At 37.3% G+C, this 19759-nt stretch overlaps 1 protein-coding gene across 1 annotated transcript; it reads right to left on the bottom strand.

The window, feature by feature from the left end:
- Nucleotides 1-1136: 1136 nt before the first annotated feature.
- LOC136268762 (52 kDa repressor of the inhibitor of the protein kinase-like) lies at nucleotides 1137-2990 on the bottom strand. The gene has a single exon (XM_066064223.1). The coding sequence runs from the start codon at nucleotides 2988-2990 to the stop codon at nucleotides 1137-1139; it is 1854 nt and encodes a 617-aa protein (XP_065920295.1).
- Between the last annotated feature and the right edge of the window lie 16769 nt (nucleotides 2991-19759).

A 19759-nucleotide genomic window follows, 5' to 3' on the forward strand; every position in this document is an offset into this window, starting at 1 on the left:
CACTTCAGGAAACACACGATCAGGATCTAGCTATAAACTGCAACACATAAGAAATACTAATGTTTCCAGCAGCAACTTCTATTTCAACAGACTCCCTCGTATATGGAATGTTTTACCAATAATAAATTACAATCTTAGCCTACCTACTATATCAAGTACAAACTTACAAACTTTCTATGGAATCATTTTGAACTAAATTTTGATCCTGACAATGCATGCACTTTTTCTTGTTTGTCCCTGTTGTAATTGTAATAAGTCCCCCAAACCTCCCAAATTTGATCATCTGTAACCATTGCGCTTTAAATGAGTTTATATAATATGATATAAGAAACTATAACTAATCTTAATAACTACTTACTCCTGGCCACTGGCACTGGATGCCAGTGGACCTTCAGCATACACTAGATTTTAAGGATTACTAATGTTTATACTGTATGTATCTTGTTTTATGTATGCTGTAAAGCAAATAATAAATAAAATCCCTATGCCTTATTGCTGGCACAAGGTACACGACATATGCATACGGTACAGCAGCAACAATTCTTCAACTGAAGGAGTTTGGAGTGACCTTAGCAGGTACACCACCATTCATATGTGAGAGACACATAAGGAAGTATGTGTTGTGTAAATCTGATCCGGTGTTATTCATTTATAGCTATACTGAGCTTCACCAGCTCAGTATGACTGATAGTGCATGCACATATGTATGTAGCTAAAGAATTAAGGTGTCCCTCACAAAAATTGTATAGCTACTCTGGACACCTCACATCTATTACACAGGACTTGGTAAAGGATTCCACAATCTTGATTGCTGGTGATAAAACATTGGGATTGGGATGATAATTTAAAAGCTATCGTATAGCTAAAAATACAATTAGCTCCTCTATCACTCTGTATCGGTATTTGGTTACCAATTCAACCCTCTGAGATTGAATTTGATGCAATCTTACACAAGTTTATGGCCTGGTATGAGTACACATTAAAGATCCATACATTATACTAATGTACTTTGATTGAATGACTATTGACTGTCTTATTATGTTATTGTTATGTATAGTGTATTTTATTATAGGTAGCTACAGCCTAGTGGATTATATATACTACTATGTCATTTGAATTGTCTCCATGCAGGTAAATTACAACAGAAGTTTCCTTGGCTGTCGAGTGGCAAACTCCTCAACTACTTCATCAGCCTCAAGTGGAATTTGATGATGATACTGCATCATTGCTAGCCCATTTAGTCTTTCTTGTGTCATAGTACTCCTTAAAGAAGTTTTGATTAATCGGAGCATACTGATGGATCTTTCACATTCACAACTAGTGACTGGAACAGTGGCAGCAAATGTCAACAACGTATAAATGTTAGGATACAAATCCTTGTCATGCTGTTTTAATGCCTTCTCAGGGGTGTTTAAGGCTTCTGCATCAGCTTTACATGTTTCTGATGACCAGTAGTTTCTCCATAACTCTAATTCCGTGGAAAAGCCCCTAGATAGAGGTAAATCATCCTCATAAAACTTTATTAAATCATCGAAATCTATATTCTTGGTCTTTGTAAGGTTTTTAATTAGTTCTGATGGTAAAAGTTGAGCAAACTGTAAGAGAAATTGAGATGAACACTCTGTAAACCGAACATTTAGTTCACTGATCAGGTGATCTAGCATACGAATTGTTGTGCGCTTATAATACTCACTGGGACTATCGGATGGAAGGTTTTGCCTGTTTTGCTGTCTGTTAGTAACTCTTGGTACCGATTCTTCAATTCCAACACTCTGACATAATACTGTAACTTCATTGTATATTTGCAAATGAAATCTCTCCACATCACACCTCTGCTTAACCAAAGTAGATTTCACATTCTGAATATCTCTGTGAGCCCAAATTGCATTGACATAGCAACCTTGAAGTTTCAAGGACAGCCCTTTGATGTATGACAGCACATTCTGTGTAGCCACCAAAGCTATGACAAATAAAAATCTGAACACTGTAAAAAACAGTGACTGGGCATCTGATCTGGTTTCAGCATTCCATTCTACTGGAGAACTGTTGGCTATTTCCTCCAAGCAGCATACTATTGGCATAAATAAATCCATAAAACTTTCAAAAGCCTCATGTCGCTCAATCCAGTGAGTACGACACATCTCCTTTATCTTCCTACGCTTTTCATTGGCAAACAGATTGTCAATCCACTTCTCCAAAGCCAACTGCCTTTTTGGAGAATTGCTAAAAAATCGTGATACTTTATCAGCTGACTGCATCATATTGCTGATTTCTCTGATAGTGCAAGATTTGACCACACAGAGATTTAGTCTGTGTGAAGCACAGTGAGTGTACAATGCTTTAGGGTGTTTTGCGGTTATACAAGCAGCTGCACCTTTAGATTTCCCAGCCATAGCTCCAGCTCCATCGTATGCTTGACCACGAAGAAATGGCAATTGCAATTGCCATTTTTCTAGTTGTGAAAGTATGTCATTGGCAATTGCTTGTCCAGTAACCCCTGAGACACATTTATGAAATCCCATAAACACTTCTGTTGGAGATCCTTCATCAACATAGCGGATGCTAATTGATAGCTGCTCATCATTGGCCACATCTGTAGCTTCATCTGCTAGGACAGAAAAATAACATGCGTGACGAATCTTCTCTAAAATTTTGTTACGAATTAGGTCACCACAAATTGAAACGAGATCATTTTGAATAGTTTTACTGGTGTATATAGCATTGCCAGCAGCAGATTCAAGATGATTTGAATGAACTTTATCACCAGCCTGTACACGAAACTTGAGCAAACCAAGAAAATTACCATGATTGTTGTTTGGATTTTCTTCAACAGAAGGTCTATCATCGCGGTGACCATGAAAAGCAAGGCCTTGCCTTCCACAAAAAATTACTGTCTCTGCTATTGATCGGAGCTTCAGTCTGTTCTCAGCTGCTGTCTTGCTGTTTGCGGTGTTTAGTTGGAAATCTATTCTTGCATCAATGTTTTCCATACTTCTAACAAACATATTTGCATCTTGTACTGCATTTTGATGAGTTTTGTTTCCTTTAGAATTTCCAAGGCCATGAAAATGCTTTCCCAATAGCTCCGTGGCTTTTTAAAATTAGTGAAGGGCCTGGTTACAAAAACACCAAGTTCCTTCACAGTTGGCTCGGTCTTACCAAATAGAACACAATACTTACAGTATCCTCCACTTTGTGACTCAGAATATACCAAGCCAGGATTTTTCTCTAGCCATCTGTGTTGGAAATGTCGATGAATCTTGTTAATCACATGAGTGGGAAATTTGTGGTTGATAGAAGGAACATAATGCCAGAAAATATTTTTGTTGATCTGCGAGATTGATTCGAGATTATAATTGTGCAATCTTTCCAAAATTCCCACTACTTATTGCATCCTGAATAGCTAATTGAGCCTGGTCATTAGTTAGCAATCTCTGACTGAGTGGACCATAATAGATGACTGGTGGTGTCAACTGCAACGTCATCATTGCTACTAGTGTTATGCCCCTCTATGTCATTTTCCGACTCTGTCTGAATTGCTCTCCTCACTCAGTACAATGGCCTGATCATCTTGCTGTGAAGATTCCTCTTCAGAATCCAACACAATCACATCATCAGCAGAAATTGTTCTGTTATCAGTCTCGAGCTCGTCATCAACACTACCAGTGCTGTGACAATACAAAGTACATAACTATACTGTAAGTTTTAAATTACCTAGCTAGCTACATTGCACTACTAGTTACAATTAGCTATATAGTCTGGTAGTTGAGGATTTTGACCGGGGAAAAAATGGTATAAAAGCAAACTTGGTATCATTTGAAATGTATTGGTTTGTAGTACGACATATTCAAAATCCCAAAAAAATCCCTCTCGGGGAAAATTTTTTATGATGATTCAACTTTTGGTATGTTATCATAGCAAAATTGAGCTGGCCAGTTAACTAATATACAGCAGCCCTAATGCATTTTGACTAAGGTTTTCTTTCCTGAAGCTATTAAAATTTTAATATCACCTGATTTATAGTTGGTTTTGATATACCAGTAATAGTAGTGTACATAAAATTCTGTTTAACAGTTGAAAATTTGTTCATCAGTATCATCATTTTCTTCAACCTCTTCTGAATTCTCACAATTTTCTCCTCGATAGTCCCCACAAGCTGTTACACACTTCAAACCATTTTTTCGACAAGAACATGTGTTGGTTCCACAAGGGTTTTTGGATGACAACTTACATTTGCACCGTACAAACTTCAGTAAACTGTCTGGTGCAGCATCTAAATTTGTCATAATTGGTCTTAGCACATCACGGTCAAGCCTCCAACCCCACTGTTGGGGATCTAAATCATCATGTTCATTTAAAAGTCTCTTCCATAGCATTATCTGTAAATAAACTCTTAAACTATGATAAAAGGCAGCCCTTTCTGTAGGTGGAAGTTTTTGTGGGTCTAGAGATGTACTATTTGATGCCACCATATCCATATATTTGTAGTATCGTAAGTTCCTCAAGGACTCTTCTTTTTTACCACATAAATAAAATAACGAATACATGACTGCCAGCTTTACCAACCTCTTCTGCTGTTATTCGAGACTCTGAAATATTGATGATATATGTTGTAACCCTTCAAATTCTTTGTTAAACTTTTTGAGTAAGAACGTTTTGCCTTGTCCAAATGTGGCAGATGTGGTATCACAACCACTCCATGCGTGAATGAAGAGTATATGTGATGCAAGCAATTCACCATCATTATCGATAATGTCTTGTATTTTCTACACCATCTTCTTTGCTTCTGATTTAAAATACACAGCACTCATGTTCATTTTCCAGTGATGAATTAAAAGGACTAATATATCAGTGTCATCTGACACTACAGTGACTTCCTTCCCTTGTAAAGCAAAGTCAAGTGCACATTTAACTATCATGGTGTCAGCATCACCAGTACTATTGTGAACAATGTGAGAACCTTGTCGTAAGTAGTAGCTCAGCAGCTGAATAAACTGATTTTTGTTTTTTATTATTTGAAAGAAATACTTGCTGGTTATTGTGAGCCATCATTAACTCATTTAGATGAATATCTGCACAAGTTTTTCTAATTCTTCTTTGGTGTTCTTGATCTTTAATTGATGGGCTGTATCCATAGCCATCAAACACAATGCAACTTGGGCCATACCTTTCTTGGACATACCATACATACTGTTCTATAACTCCCCTGTATGTAGCCTTCTTTACCCACTAATTCTGTGAAGAAGAGCTTCACCATCAATCACTTGTAAAGTTTGGTTACTACAGCCAGTAGACTGCACATTGAGGGTAAGAAACTGTGCTAATTGTGATTTTACAGGTTTTCACATGTAACAGTCTTTGAACAAAGATGTAGGTATAGCTGTAAGTTCGTAATCGAAGAATGGCTTAATATCCTCTTCTCTATGCAAAAGAGTACTGAGTTGTGTAAACAAAATGCATGGATTGAAATGTATCTTTTGCTTGTCAATTTGAATAGCAGGATATAGATCGTTTAAACTCTGTATGTGATCGTTCCTCTTGATTGATGCATCTGGGATTCTGAGACCATCCAACTTCTCTTGAATTTTTGCTTCAATCTCCTCTACTTTGTGACAATTTATATGATCATCATCAGCAGCTATTAATCCTGACGACAAGGATCGTAGTCTTTCTTCAGTGAGGTCAAATGGCTCATGCTGATCAAACCATTGCTGAATGCTATTCAGGTCATGAAAATCACGACTACTTCTGGAAGTTCCCAAGTCAATGTGTTAGTCACTTGTGTGATGATTCAAACCAGTGAGAGTGGTCATGGAACTATGAATTGCAGCACACTTGTGCATACTGTAAACCCATTGAAGACGAACGGTTTCTGTCAGTCCCCTGCCACTTGTTAGTCCTCCCCGACTTGCAACTCAATAACTGGCTTAAAAGTGAGTGATACTAAACTTTTTTGTCAGAACCTTTGTAATAGACTATTGGTATACCCCAGCTCATGTACTTTAATTTTTTGTCTTCTGACAACCCTTGATGGTGAGGGAAACAATTGATCTTGATTTGGAGTAGAAACAGCAATGATACCCATGCCATGAAAAGTTCCCTGTCTGTCTAATGTTGCTAGATTGTGATCCACATTGTCTGCAACCCACTGGGTAAAGGCACCAGGTAAATACTCAGCTAGCAAATTGTCTGAATTTTCACCCTGGATTACTGACTGTTTATACCTTGCTACTTCATCATAGGTGATAGAAAATCCTAATCTTGACAATTGTGTTATAAGCCACTTAGACCCAAAAACATGATCAATTTCAACACCTAATCCAAATAGAATAGGCATAATTACTGACCGTGGTCGTGCTTCCTGCACAATACACTGACCAATACTAGCCTGCTTCAATTCTGATGAAATGATGGTTCTCAAGAAAGTTTGTAAGAGTTGTGGAACCTGAGTTCTGCTGCAATTGATATTGTTGATTTCATCACTACTCGGATATGATGCAATATCATATTCAGCTTCTCTAATCTGTGCTTGTATAAGTTGTGCTGCTGTTTTAACTATACGTTCAGATTCATCCTCTAAAGTATCTTTCCTCTCCAAGTACCATTTTTCATTGACAATAAACTTGGCCATGTTTCTAAAACAAACAACATTGTGACGTCCTTCAGCCTCAGCAAAAAATATACAGTAAAATCCTTATAATAATCCATAAGCTTCAGTTTCAATCTCTTGATTGTGTAGACTTCTGAACTTGATGCTAATTCTTCCAATTTCTCATGCAGCTCAGAAAGAGTGTACAATTCTGTGCCACCTTCTAGTTGTAACCATTGACACAATTGTTCAAATGATTGTAGCATTTCTTGGTCTTGTGGTCTACCTTGATCTCTTTTAGAATTAGATTTACCCATCTGTTTACTTAACATAAATCTTGAATAACAGTTGTTGTGATATACAGCCTCTGCAGCAACTAAATCAAAACATCCATGAAGGCGCTCTTGAACTTCCAATCCCCATGAGTCACCTCGTCTTTGGCAACATTCAAGGAGTCTATTTTTAATAGGGAGTGTAGTAATCTTGTGTACTTTTGACCTTGTAGGTGGCGAGTATCAAAATTAGCTTTACTTCCACAAAGCACACATTCCTTTTTCCAGTTAAACGGTAGCAAACCAGACCTCAATTTTTTAGCACTGGGAGCATTTTCATGTTCAACACTGCTGTAAATTCTTGTAAAATCTCTATGACAACTTTTATGTACCAAAACACTTCTGCTTTGAGCTGAATTTATATATATAATTAAGTATTCTTTAAGCTCATATTCCCCATGCTCTTCACTATACTTTATCAGAGTAATGTACCTTTTCTTGCTACAGTTACTGGTTTTCACCTTCAAAACCTAATTAACAGATGACACAACAGTCTTCCTGGAACTTATTTGTGGTGCAGTTTTCTACCATTTTTAACCTAAAATAGTGATATATGTCTATAAGCTAGATAGTAAAATTATATTGCTTCACAAAACAAACTCACCATATCTATGTAGCCACTTTCAAGGAGCTTCGAACTGCACTAACAATATCTAGCAAACATTTCCAAACAAAGCCCACCAAAACGAATGGTAACCATGCCAACACAATACAAACCTATTGAAATACTATTTGTTGACAAATGTCCAGCTGTTCAAATGTCAGCTGTTTCCCATCTGTATCAAAATCTTGCTTCTCAAGTACATTAAGAGCTTAATTAGCCTAAAATTGGATTTAAGTAATGGTTAGACTTCAGACCACAGGGGTCTAAGTAATTTAGTAACCCGATGGCCCTGTGTTGTGGCGCCTGAGCGAAGCGAAGGCGCTACTACAGGGCCTGAGGGTTACTAAATTACTTAGACCCCTGTGGTCTGAAGTCTAAGTTATTTAGACCCTTTATGTAGTTGTTGTACCTTAACATTGTTGACAGCTGCTTGTAACAGAGAAATGTAGTGTTCATTAGTAGAAACAAGCCATTACTCCACCCCGTTTAAAATTAATTTTCAGGTGGCGTTGCCAACGCTACTAGAGCAGGTGCGCGTAATAAACATGAAAAGGGTCTAAGTAAACATGAAAGGGTCTAAGTAAACATGAAAGGGTCTAAGTAAACATGAAAAGGGTCTAAGTAACTTAGACACCTCCAAAATCCACTAAATTCACCACAAAAAGGGTCTAAATACAGTTAGTTATAGCAAAATTTTAAAAGGCTGTAAAAATTTTTCCCCGAAGTGGATTTTTTGGGACTTTGGATATGTTGTTCTCCATTAAATTTTATACACAGGAGCAAAAAGGTGCTTTTATACCATTTTTTTGGGTTGTGTGCCTTTTTGAGCTTCAACTACTAGACTAATATGATACGTGATGATACGTTAAAATTAGTTTTGCGGATCATCTAGCAATTCATAGATGCCTTAAAAATATAATTAGCGGCGAAGCAACACAGTTGCTCAGCTGGCGTGCAGCTGCGTGTCGGCCTCATTGCGCTGTAACTAACCTTGTACACGTCAGGGGCGGATCCAGAGTTTCGAAAGAGGGGGGGCACCTTTCTGAAAAACAGTTGAAGACCAAACAAACTTGCTGAAAACCAGTTGAAGACCAAAAAAAAAAAAAAAAAAGGTCACAACAATAATAGCTAGTTATCCTTACCAACTATATCACGTCTGTTATGTAAAATAAAATCCTATTTGTAGCTTCATAGGTAAGCTACACTGCCTCATGAACATTGTGACTGCTTTATTAGAGTAATTGACTGCTCTATTAGAGTATCTCGATCTTGAAGGGGGGGCATTTGCCCCAAATGCCCCATCCTGGATCCGCCACTGCACGTGGACGTTGTATTTTAAAACAACGTTGCAAATTGGCTTTCTTTGTCACTGGCAATGTCTCAGAAATCCGTCCACAAATGTTGCTAGCCTCGTCACTACTCCTGTAACGCTTTGCAGCCATATCGCACGTGAGTAATAGCCAACGCTTAATTAATTATCATTGTGCGCTTATTATTAAGCGCCTATAAAAATATATATCCTGAAGGGAGGGTCTCCAGACCCCAAAGACCCCCCTGGATCCGCCCCTGCCTGTGGTCTAGGTGTCAATGCATTATAATTCTTTGGAATAATCTGCAGAAATTCTGCACTACTACAAATCAAACAAATCAAAGAACACCTTCAGAAATGACTAGCAGCACTCCACTGGAACACAAATAACACAAGATAGCTAACAGGATGATAACACACACGCACACACACACACACACACACACACACACACACACACACACACACACACACAAAGCCAGACCGCTTTTTTGGACGGGAAAAAATTTCCATCCAACCGCTACGCGAGACTAACACAGTAAGGTATTAAGCAAATACTAAACAGAAAATACCGTGCATTAAATAGAGTAAATGCCTACCAGAAGATTACCAATTGGCATGGATTAATTTCACATTTCACTATACTTACTTTATTTCCTTTCTAGCTGGGCTTCCACCCGCCCCGTCTTCACCGACGCTATCATCTAGTTTTCGCTTCTATAAATAAATTAAGAATGAAAAGCGGCCACAGCGTGTACTTCACATACAACATACCACTGACCCACTCATAGTATTGTATTGATGACCCTGACTACAACAAGCCGCAACTATACCGAGTACAAGACATTATGCACCTATCAATGTTTTGCCCCACTACTATGAACACGGGCAGAAGTGGGGGCTAGGCGGGGATTAGTCGGGGAATCAACCTCAAACCGTGCCCCAGGTGGTGGGGTATTTGATGCTACGAGGGCACGTAGCGGGTGTTTCAGGGTCTTTTACTGGAGGGATTCGACATCAAAAGTAGCCCCAGGTAGTGGGGATAAGAATTTTTAAATGTTCAAATCCCCACCTATCCCCCACCTATCCCCCACCTCTGCCCATGTTCATAGTAGTGGGGCAAAACATTGATATGCGCATTAATCAAATTAAAACCACATATATTTTTGATTGCCTATCGCACCCGTTACGTAAAAGAATCGAATATCGCTATGCAACGAGAAGCACATCGCGAAATTAAGATTTTTATCACGTGCACTCCAGAGTGGCTGTGGTAAAAGCCCCGCTATCACCTAACACAGTGACCCCAATATTTCACACTACTTCCAGGGAAAGGTGTAACCATATGCATTATCCTAAAATTTCAAAACATTTACTTGCCATGTATGGGTGTTTGATCTTTTCACTGAAGCCTTGTAAGTGTTGGTATTACGAGACATATGGGCATTATGAGTCACTATGTTCATAAGGTCATCACTTCATGTTGAATTTGAGTAAATGTTGCAGAAATGTTTGTAGCAACTCTAAAGATTGTCAAAACACCTTGTCATAACTGTGACATATGTTACACTTGAACTGTTACAATTCAGTGTCATAACTGTGACACATGCTACAACTGTTACAAATGTCACGATTGTTACACATGTCATGACTGTTACAAATGTCATAAATGTTACGCATGTCACAACTGATACACATGTCTCAACTGTGACACATGTCACAACTGATATAAATGTCACAAATGATACACATGTCACTCAAGCAATCACTATTTCCATCACTACGAATCCAAATCTATGCATAATTGTGGCCATTGTGACCACATGTCACAGTTGAGACATGTGTAACATGCTATGTATGTACCATGTGTAGGATATGTAACATGTGTAGCGTATGTAGCGTAAGGAACATGGGTAGCGTATGTAACATGTGCAGGGTATGATACCTACGCTACGTATGTACCATGTGTAGCGTATGTAACACGTTTAGCATATGTAACATCTGTAGTGTATGTAACATGAGTCGCATATGTAACTTAGGTAGGGTATGTAACATGTGTAGGGTATGTTACATACGCTACGTAAGTAACATGTGTAGCGTAAGTAACATACGTAGCTTATGTAACATGTTTAGCGCATGTAACATGTGTAGCGTATGTAGCGTAAGGAACATGTGTAGCATGTGTAACATGTGTAGCGCATGTAACATTTGTAGCGTATGTAAGATGTGTAACGTATATAAAATGTGTAGGGTATGTAGCATTTGTAGCGTATGTACATATGTAGTATATGTAACATAGGTAGAGTACGTAACATGTGTAGGGTATGATACCTATGCTACATATATGTAACATGTGTAGAGTATGTAAAATGTAGCGTATTTAACATACATAGCGTTAGTAACGTATGTAATGTAACATACGTAGCATATGTAACATACATGGCGTATGTAATATGTGTAACGTTTGTAACATGTGTAGCGTATGTAACATAGGTAGAGTATGTAACATGTGTAGAGTATGTTACATACGCTACATGTTTAGCATATGTAGTTAGTAGCATATGTACATACGTGGCGTATGTAACATACGTGGTGTATCTAACATACGTACGGCGTATCTAAAATACGTGGCTTATCTAACATACGTGGCGTATGTAACATGCGTAGCGTTTGTAACATACGTAGGGTATGTTACATACGCTACGTATGTAACATGTTTAGCGTATGTAACATGTGTAGTGTATGTAACATGTGTAGCTTATGTAACATGTGTAGCGTATGTAACATGTGTAGCTCATGTAACACGTGTAGCATACGTAACATGTGTAGCGTATGTAACATGTGTAGCTTATGTAACATAGCATATGTAACATGTGTAGCTCATGTAACATGTGTAGCTTATGTAACATGTGTAGCATATGTAACATGTGTAGCGTATGTAACATGTGTAGGGACGCTACGTATGTAATATGTGTAGCGTATGTAACATCCGTAGCATTTGTAACATACGTAGTATATGTACCATACGTAGGGTATGTAACATGTGTAGCGTATGTATCTTACATAGCGTTAGTAGCGTATGTACCACACGTAGCGTATGTAACATGTGTAGTGTATGTAACATGTTACATGTGTAGGGTATGTAACATGTGTAGTGTATGTACCATGTGTAGCGTATGTAACACACATAGTTGTGACTAAGGATGACTCGAATCTTGAGGGATTTGAGGGAATTGAGGGCGGCGATGGAGGAAATCAACTTTATGTTTTTGAAATAATGCATCCAATGTGCGATGACATGATTGGATTGATTAATAAGTTGAAAGTCCTTCCAGACACAGCTGCAATGAACAAGGTATTAGACAATTTAAGCATCTTAAAGGTAGTAGTAAACAGAGATACAAAGAAAATATTACTTTACCCTTTGTAGTGTGTACAACCGAGACATAGAATATTCCGAATTCATGAAGCATAATTCATGTGAACATCAATGATATTATATTTTGGACTATTACAATTACAACACACTCATTATTTTGACCCTAATATGGCCCACAGATGACTCACTATTAGTGTACACCGAAACCATATTTACCGACACAGGTAGTCTATGGTCGTTAATTAACTTAGATTTAACTCCATAGATGTTGGGCAATGGATCCATTCTCAGTGTCGTGAATATTAGAGTAACGTGAAACGTCACGTGCTGATTTTTTGATTTTGAAAGTTTTGAGATGGAGTCTAAGGAGTCACCAATGGTATGCTTACCTTATGGATTGTTAATGTAATAGTTTACTATAAAAAATACATTGAGTTTGCTATGCATACTTGTAACAAATGTTTCCTGACAAGTTGGCAAAAATGGCAAAGTGTAAAAATGGCGCCTAGGAGTCTTTTTTACATTTGTTACGTGTAGGTACTTAGATTTGGTTTTTTAAGATGACTGCCTAAATTTTGTATTTCAGTTGAAAGAAATCTTCACCAAAGTAGATGCGGTAAGTGTCAAATGTTTGTGTGTGTAGTTAAGTGTACTATATGCTGCAACTAGTTGGAAGAGAAGATGATGATAAAGTTCGATGAAGTAATTTCCTTGATATACTGTGTAGTTAAGTGTACTGTATGTTGCAACTAGTTAGAGAAGATGATGAAGTTCAATCAAGTAAATTACTGGCATGTGTTCAGTTACTATGAATTTATGATTAAAGGCTTTTAAAGCCTGGCAAAAATTCAAATATGCTCTGTTTGCTTTAAACTGATCACATTATGCAAACTACAGCTTCACTACTTATATACTAGCATTTGTAATAAGTGATTGTGGGTTTCATTTTATTTTCTTCTACCCATCTAAATTTGATAATTAGTATTTTAGTAACTGAACACATACGCTACGCATGTTATATACGCTACCCATGTTACATACGCTACACATGTTACATATGCTACACATGTTACAACATACACTACACATGTTACATTGTTACATATACTACGTATGTTACACGTTACATACCCTACCTATGTTACATATACTACACATGTTACATACGCTACGAATGTTACATACGCTACTAATGCTATGAATGTTACATACGCTACACATGTTACATAAGCTATGCGTGTTACATACGCTACGCATGTTACAGACACTACCCACGTTACATATGCTACACATGTTACATAAGCTATGCATGTTACATACGCTACGCATGTTACAGACACTACCCATGTTACATACGCTACACATATTACATACGCCACGTATCAAGTGCCATACACTTTGCCATTGCAATTATGCTCAGGCTTTCTTTGGCATTCTAGCTGGTTGTTTAGTGAAGCAGCAAGACCAAGACCAAATTGGTCTGGTTTTATGCAACATGTTTTCTTTGAAAGTGATTGTCCAGCTACAAAAGCTGAAGTGTTATTCTTGCCAATTATAGATCTAAATCCATCAGATGAAACTTGCATATATTCGACCTTAGTTTATGTTCAAAGCCAAGCTGAACAATTAAGTATTCCGATTGCTTGCATAACATTTGATCAACCACTGTGGCTCAAAGCAGTAGAAATTATTACTGAGAGATCATTAAACATATAGTATGTATAGATTAGGTGGGTTTCACACCATGATGAGTATTTTGGGAAGTATTGGTTCCATGATGAAAGGGTCAGGATTGGAGGAAGCATTAGAACAAGTCTATGGTACAAATGCAATTGCACATATGATGTCAGGAAAGGCAGTTTCAAGGGCATTACGTGGGCACTTTTTAGTAGAATCTGCATTGGTAAACAAGTTAATTATGGCCATCATACCTAATAGGAGAGTGGAATCAGAACTAAAGGAGGAAACAATAGATACATCAGATGATACTAATGTATGTACAGACAGTGAAGTTTCTTGTAATAATATGAATGAAAGTGAAACCTTACCTTTTACACCAGGAAGGGAACAATACTACTGATCTAGATGTAGTCATGAGTACTGACAGGTATAATAATATCCAACTCAGTGTTGCTGAAGTAGAGAAGATTAACAGTTTGTTCGAAGGAGTAAGCAACAGAACAGTACCTATTTCTTTTGTTTACACTTCTAAGGAGTATAATGAAGCTAAAGAAGTTATTGCACAGGTACAAAGAATTGCTTGCTGAGAAATCTCCAACCGCACGGCTGTGGTTACAATATCTTGAGTATATAGAGACTCTGAAGATATTCATAAGAGCAGAGAGAATAAGAGATTGGAATTTACATCTGATAGCAATCGGAAAGATGTTTAATCTGTTTGCTGCCACAGGACATATCAACTATGCCAAAAGTTCCCAGCTCTATCTGCAGCTAATGATGCAGTTGCCATCTGAACATCCTTGGCTGTACCAATGCTTTATTGAAAAAGGTTACCACACCATCCGCAGAATAGAAGTAGTAGATTTTGGGCAGGTTTATGGACTGATCTGACAATAGAACAAGTCATGATGAAATCCATTAAGAGTCGGGGTGACACATGTTACATATGCTACACATGTTACATACGCTACGCATGTTACATACGCTACGCATGTAACATATGCTACACATGTTACATAAGCTAAGCATGTTACATATGCTACCCATGTTACATACCCTACGTATGTTACATATGTTACATACCCTACGTATGTTACATATGTTACACTGTGGAAATAGGCTTTTGAGGATACACTCTAGTGCATCTAGATCTGTTCGACTCACTTCATTTATCAAAGAAAATTTCATTTCCACCGCTTCCCTAAGATCTCAAAGCCTCTAATTTAGCTGCGTCCTCAGATTCCTGGCTTAGTATAGTCTCTAATTGCAACACAAAATCAATGCGAGGTTGCACACAAGCGAAATCTTTGAAATCCAGAAAATTCTCGAGAACTTTAAACCGATTACCTTCTGCTGGTGCCACAGATATGGTTGTTCCAACAGTGACTGGATCCGGTGCTAAAAAATTGCCTGCTGCTTGTTAGTTTTTTGGTTTATAAATGAAAGTACAGTAATCACTATGTTGGTAAATGACTCTAGGTTCCTCGTCTTTGCAACTGCAGATAAAGTCTACTGTCCTTTGCTAGAGAATGTGGTGAAATCCTGTTAAATTTTGCTCTCCACCGAAAGAGCCAATGATATCAACTCAGTTCCCTTGGCAGAAAGTAGGAACAGACTTATTTACCTGGAATTTTAGCCAAGAAACTCATAGTATTCCAAACGTTGCCAAATTGTCATCAGAAACCTCCGAAGACATAATGAAATCTATTTTTGCCAGACACAGCATTCCACAAGAAGTGTAATACAACAGTGAACCTCAACAAAATTTTTTCACAAACTTACAGTTTCAAACATACTACTAGTCCTATAGATACCCATGCAGCCAGCAATGGTGAAGCAGAACTAGCTGCCCAAATTTTAAAGAAGTGTGATGATCCTTACCTAGCAGTGTTAATGTACAGATCAATGCCTCTATTGAATGGATTTAGACCAGCAGAACTTTTAGTGGGCCATAAACTGCAATCTATACATTGTCATGGCAGTGTTCCCAAAAAATCTCAAACTCTCTGTTCCTGCAGCAAAAAGCCAACTATGATTTCTGCCATCATTCAAGAAGTTCAGTTAAGCTACTTCTGGGGTATGACATAGAAGATGGTTACATTTCAGCAGAGGGCTAAGTATAATGCAACAAGTAGCTCCTAGATCACACCAAGTGAACACCCCATGGCCTACTACAGCAGAATACATTTGTTGCTGACTCCTGACAATACTGAGAATAAACATGCAATATCAAACTGGTTCAGAAGTAACAGTTTATAGGAGTGGAAGAGTTTCCAAGAAGCCATTGTGTTACAGACACTGAAAAAGGAAGGTGTAGTAGTGGTTGCCTAGTAGGCACATGTCAGACTTAAAATATTTTTATTGTGTCATGTGATTGTAGTTATTGTATTCAGTAATTGCTAATAATACATACAACATATGCAAGGTTAAATACTAATACTTGATGAGTATTCCTTAAGGATTTGGTACTTGCAATTGGATAGTAAAATTGGTATTCGAGTACTCATAAAGATTACGTGACCTAGTGTATTTGTCATCAGGGAGTGACACAAAGAAGGCTGTAGAGTTTGATTGGCATAATTTTTGTCAGGAACACTAACATCAGTACTTTAATATACAGTGTGTGTATCATTGTTGTTACTTGAAACGCTGTAAACTGTTAAAGGTTGGTCAAATTGGTATGACTACATGCAACTAGTATTCATGAGTACTCAATCGTTAACTCTAGAGAGTACTCGAATACTAAAAAACCATGATTGTTTCAGCCCTAGTCCTGAGACCTTTTTGTGCACTTTTGGATATAAGCATGAAACTTGCCACACATAGTTTGTATGTATCATAAAGATTATTTTTTGATAGGGAGCCACTTCAGATTTGACCTTTGGTGACCTCTACACTCAATTTATAATGGCTATAAGATTGTCATGATGTTTTCAAGTCACCTATGCATGATTCAGAATCCACAAACTTGGTGCCAAATTAATGCACTTGAAAGTACACTAATATTCAATAGTTTGCACTATTCCAAAGTTTTTGAAGCAAAGGGTAGCTTTAATTTCACTCCTCCTCCCCTCCACCACCACCATGCACATCATGTTGTATAGTACTTGAATTGTACAGATGCTTAATTAAATTTTTAATGTTTTAGTTGCAAAAGGAAACATTTAAATTTGTACATCAAGTTTGTAGCTAAAAACTGAAACACCACTTATTTAACAGAGGAGTAATTTTAAATTTATTACTTAAAAAGTATCAAACTTCAACTTTTAAGGGGAGTATTACATGGCAGGACACTTGATGAAAGGTTGAAGTAGCAGTGTATATAGGTCAAGAAGAATTAAGAGGTTCAACTTCACCTCACACTCCTATAGCTATTTTCCTTGTTTAGAAGAATTTTAATAAAATCATTTAATATGGGTTTTGTATGTTCTATTAGATGAATTGACTGCTCTATTAGAGCATTTCAGTTTCTATCTAAATCTCACTCCTAAGACACAATTTTTATTCTCTCAGCAATTCTTAGAAGAAAACTTTTCTCTTTTTTAACTTTCATTCCTATCTGCTTAAAATGCAATTGCATATGTATCTGGGAGGGGAGCTACTTCAGCATCCCCTCACAGAACATTCATTAGTTACTGGTGCACTTTTGTTGTGTCGCTGTTACTTTGCTGTTTGCAGATGCTATAGTTATAACAAACTAGCATTAATACCTGCCCTACTTGCAGGATTGTCTCCTATAACATTCATAGAGTGAGTATAGTGGTCTCTGTACATGTTCATTTATCAGTTAATTGCTAGGCTTTCATTACGATCACCTCCTTGGGATAAATGTATGGGGATAAAGCTAATGATCAGGTGATCTTTTTGGGTGCTGCATAGTGCTCATTAAGTCAGTTTTGTGGACATAATAGCCTCATGCCTATAATTTCAGTGACTGGAACCTCAGCTCAGCATCTTACTTGCAACTATAGTATCAAAAGCCCCTTGTGAATTCTATAGAGTTTTAGGTACATGTTTTGACTTCCTGTATTCAAAGGCCTACTTGGCACAGGTCCCTAGTGAGATACAACATCTGGGACCCTAAAAACACTTACACAACTGTGAAAGGTCTAAATTAAATGCAATCTGTTAACCATAAATTTAAGCAATAACTTTTGGACAACTGAGAGAATGATGTTCACGCACATGCTGTAATTATTGCTGCATGCTGAAGTCATCTATTATTGTAGCATGAAATGTAGCTACAATGTGCTACAGCATCTCACAGTACTAGCTGCAGTAGATACAGAACAGGCCAATACAATTGCTGCCATGATGACAAACAAGAATCATGTTATCTACTATAATCGATGCTTCACAATGCAGTCATTGGTGACTTGGTGTTACCAAATATGGTTCTTTTGTTTCTAGTATAATTAGCCTCTAGCCATTTTAACAACTTTTGATGACTTGTAGGCTCACGCCAATTATGCTGGTATAATTTTGAGCATACATAATAGGCTAGCAGAAAGCATCACACATTATGACTTTCAAGAATTTAAATGCACAATGCATGTGAGTGCCAAAATAATGCAAAACTCTACACATTTCAGCATGTATATAGTGTTATGATGATTATTTACACTTTGCAGGAATAAGATTGAGATACTCTAATAGAGCAGTCACTTACTATGATTCAGTTGTCAAGAAATTCTAATCATCACTTACCTCTAATTTTAATTACTCATTATCATGGATTAGAACCAAAAGTACAGGGGTCATGCAGAAGTACAATGATTATCTGTAATAGCTAGAGAGCTACTGTATGTTAGTGTTGTTAACTAGCTATAACTAAGACTTTTAAGAGAAAATATTATTAAAAGATTTTCATATTTTAAACTAAAACAATAAGCACAACTAAATCTATATATAACTAAAAGGAATTAAGAAAGATTACTATAACTAAAACAATTATTGATCATAACTAAAACTCCTTACTAAAAACAACACTACTGTATGTACAATTCTAACCGATCCACTATAACACCTTCATTGTCAAAATCTTCATTGGTACACATCGTCACTTCCACATCATCTATAGTAGCCATATCCAACTCCCTATAGAACCATGGTAGGTTGGGGTTATCACAACAAGTGTTACCAGTAGGACAGTCTACACCATCCCACAAAGGATCAGATAGATAATAGGCATCAAGATCAGGGACCTCATTAGCAGTACCAGCCTCACAATAATAGTTTAAGCCAACAAAAGAACTTGGCCCAATTCCAGGGTTGGCAGTACATGGACAATTTCATTGGATTAGTGTCACTGCATCCAATGACATTATGGTCATGTGATAGTCCATCAATCTCATTGTTTGTAGTTTAATCTATTTGACCTGTCTGATAGCCTCTAGCCATTCCACAAACTTTCTGGTAACTCATTTCTTTAGAGGAGAATAGTACAGGATAACATCCAACATTGTTACATGTCATGTACAGAAACTGATGTCATCTTGTGATCTCTTGTTCCATCCAGTTGGACATTCATCTCCTCTGGTAATGTTAACACTAGCAATTCTAGTCCATCCACCAATATTACCACACACTACTTGTTGCTCCATATCACAGTATACAGTAACTATCCACGATGTAAAGGATTAATAAACCAATAATATCCTGACCTGTTGTGAGTTTGTGGGTTGAGGTCATAGATCTCCTTACAAGACTCTCCAGCATAGAAAGGATGACTATTTTGATAAGCATTACACTGTTCAGGAACTTGCTAGCACAGCACACTATTAACTACAAAATTCCTAACTTTTATTCCAATTGACTCCCTATAAGCTGTGGAATACCCTTCCCCCTATCAGCATTGATTTACACC

Source organism: Dysidea avara, chromosome 10 (assembly GCF_963678975.1).
Source record: "Dysidea avara chromosome 10, odDysAvar1.4, whole genome shotgun sequence".
NCBI lineage: Eukaryota > Metazoa > Porifera > Demospongiae > Dictyoceratida > Dysideidae > Dysidea > Dysidea avara.

Excerpts from the sequence above, each read along its gene's own strand:
- LOC136268762 (XM_066064223.1), bottom strand. The coding sequence starts at position 2,990 with ATGGAAAACATTGATGCAAGAATAGATTTCCAACTAAACACCGCAAAC.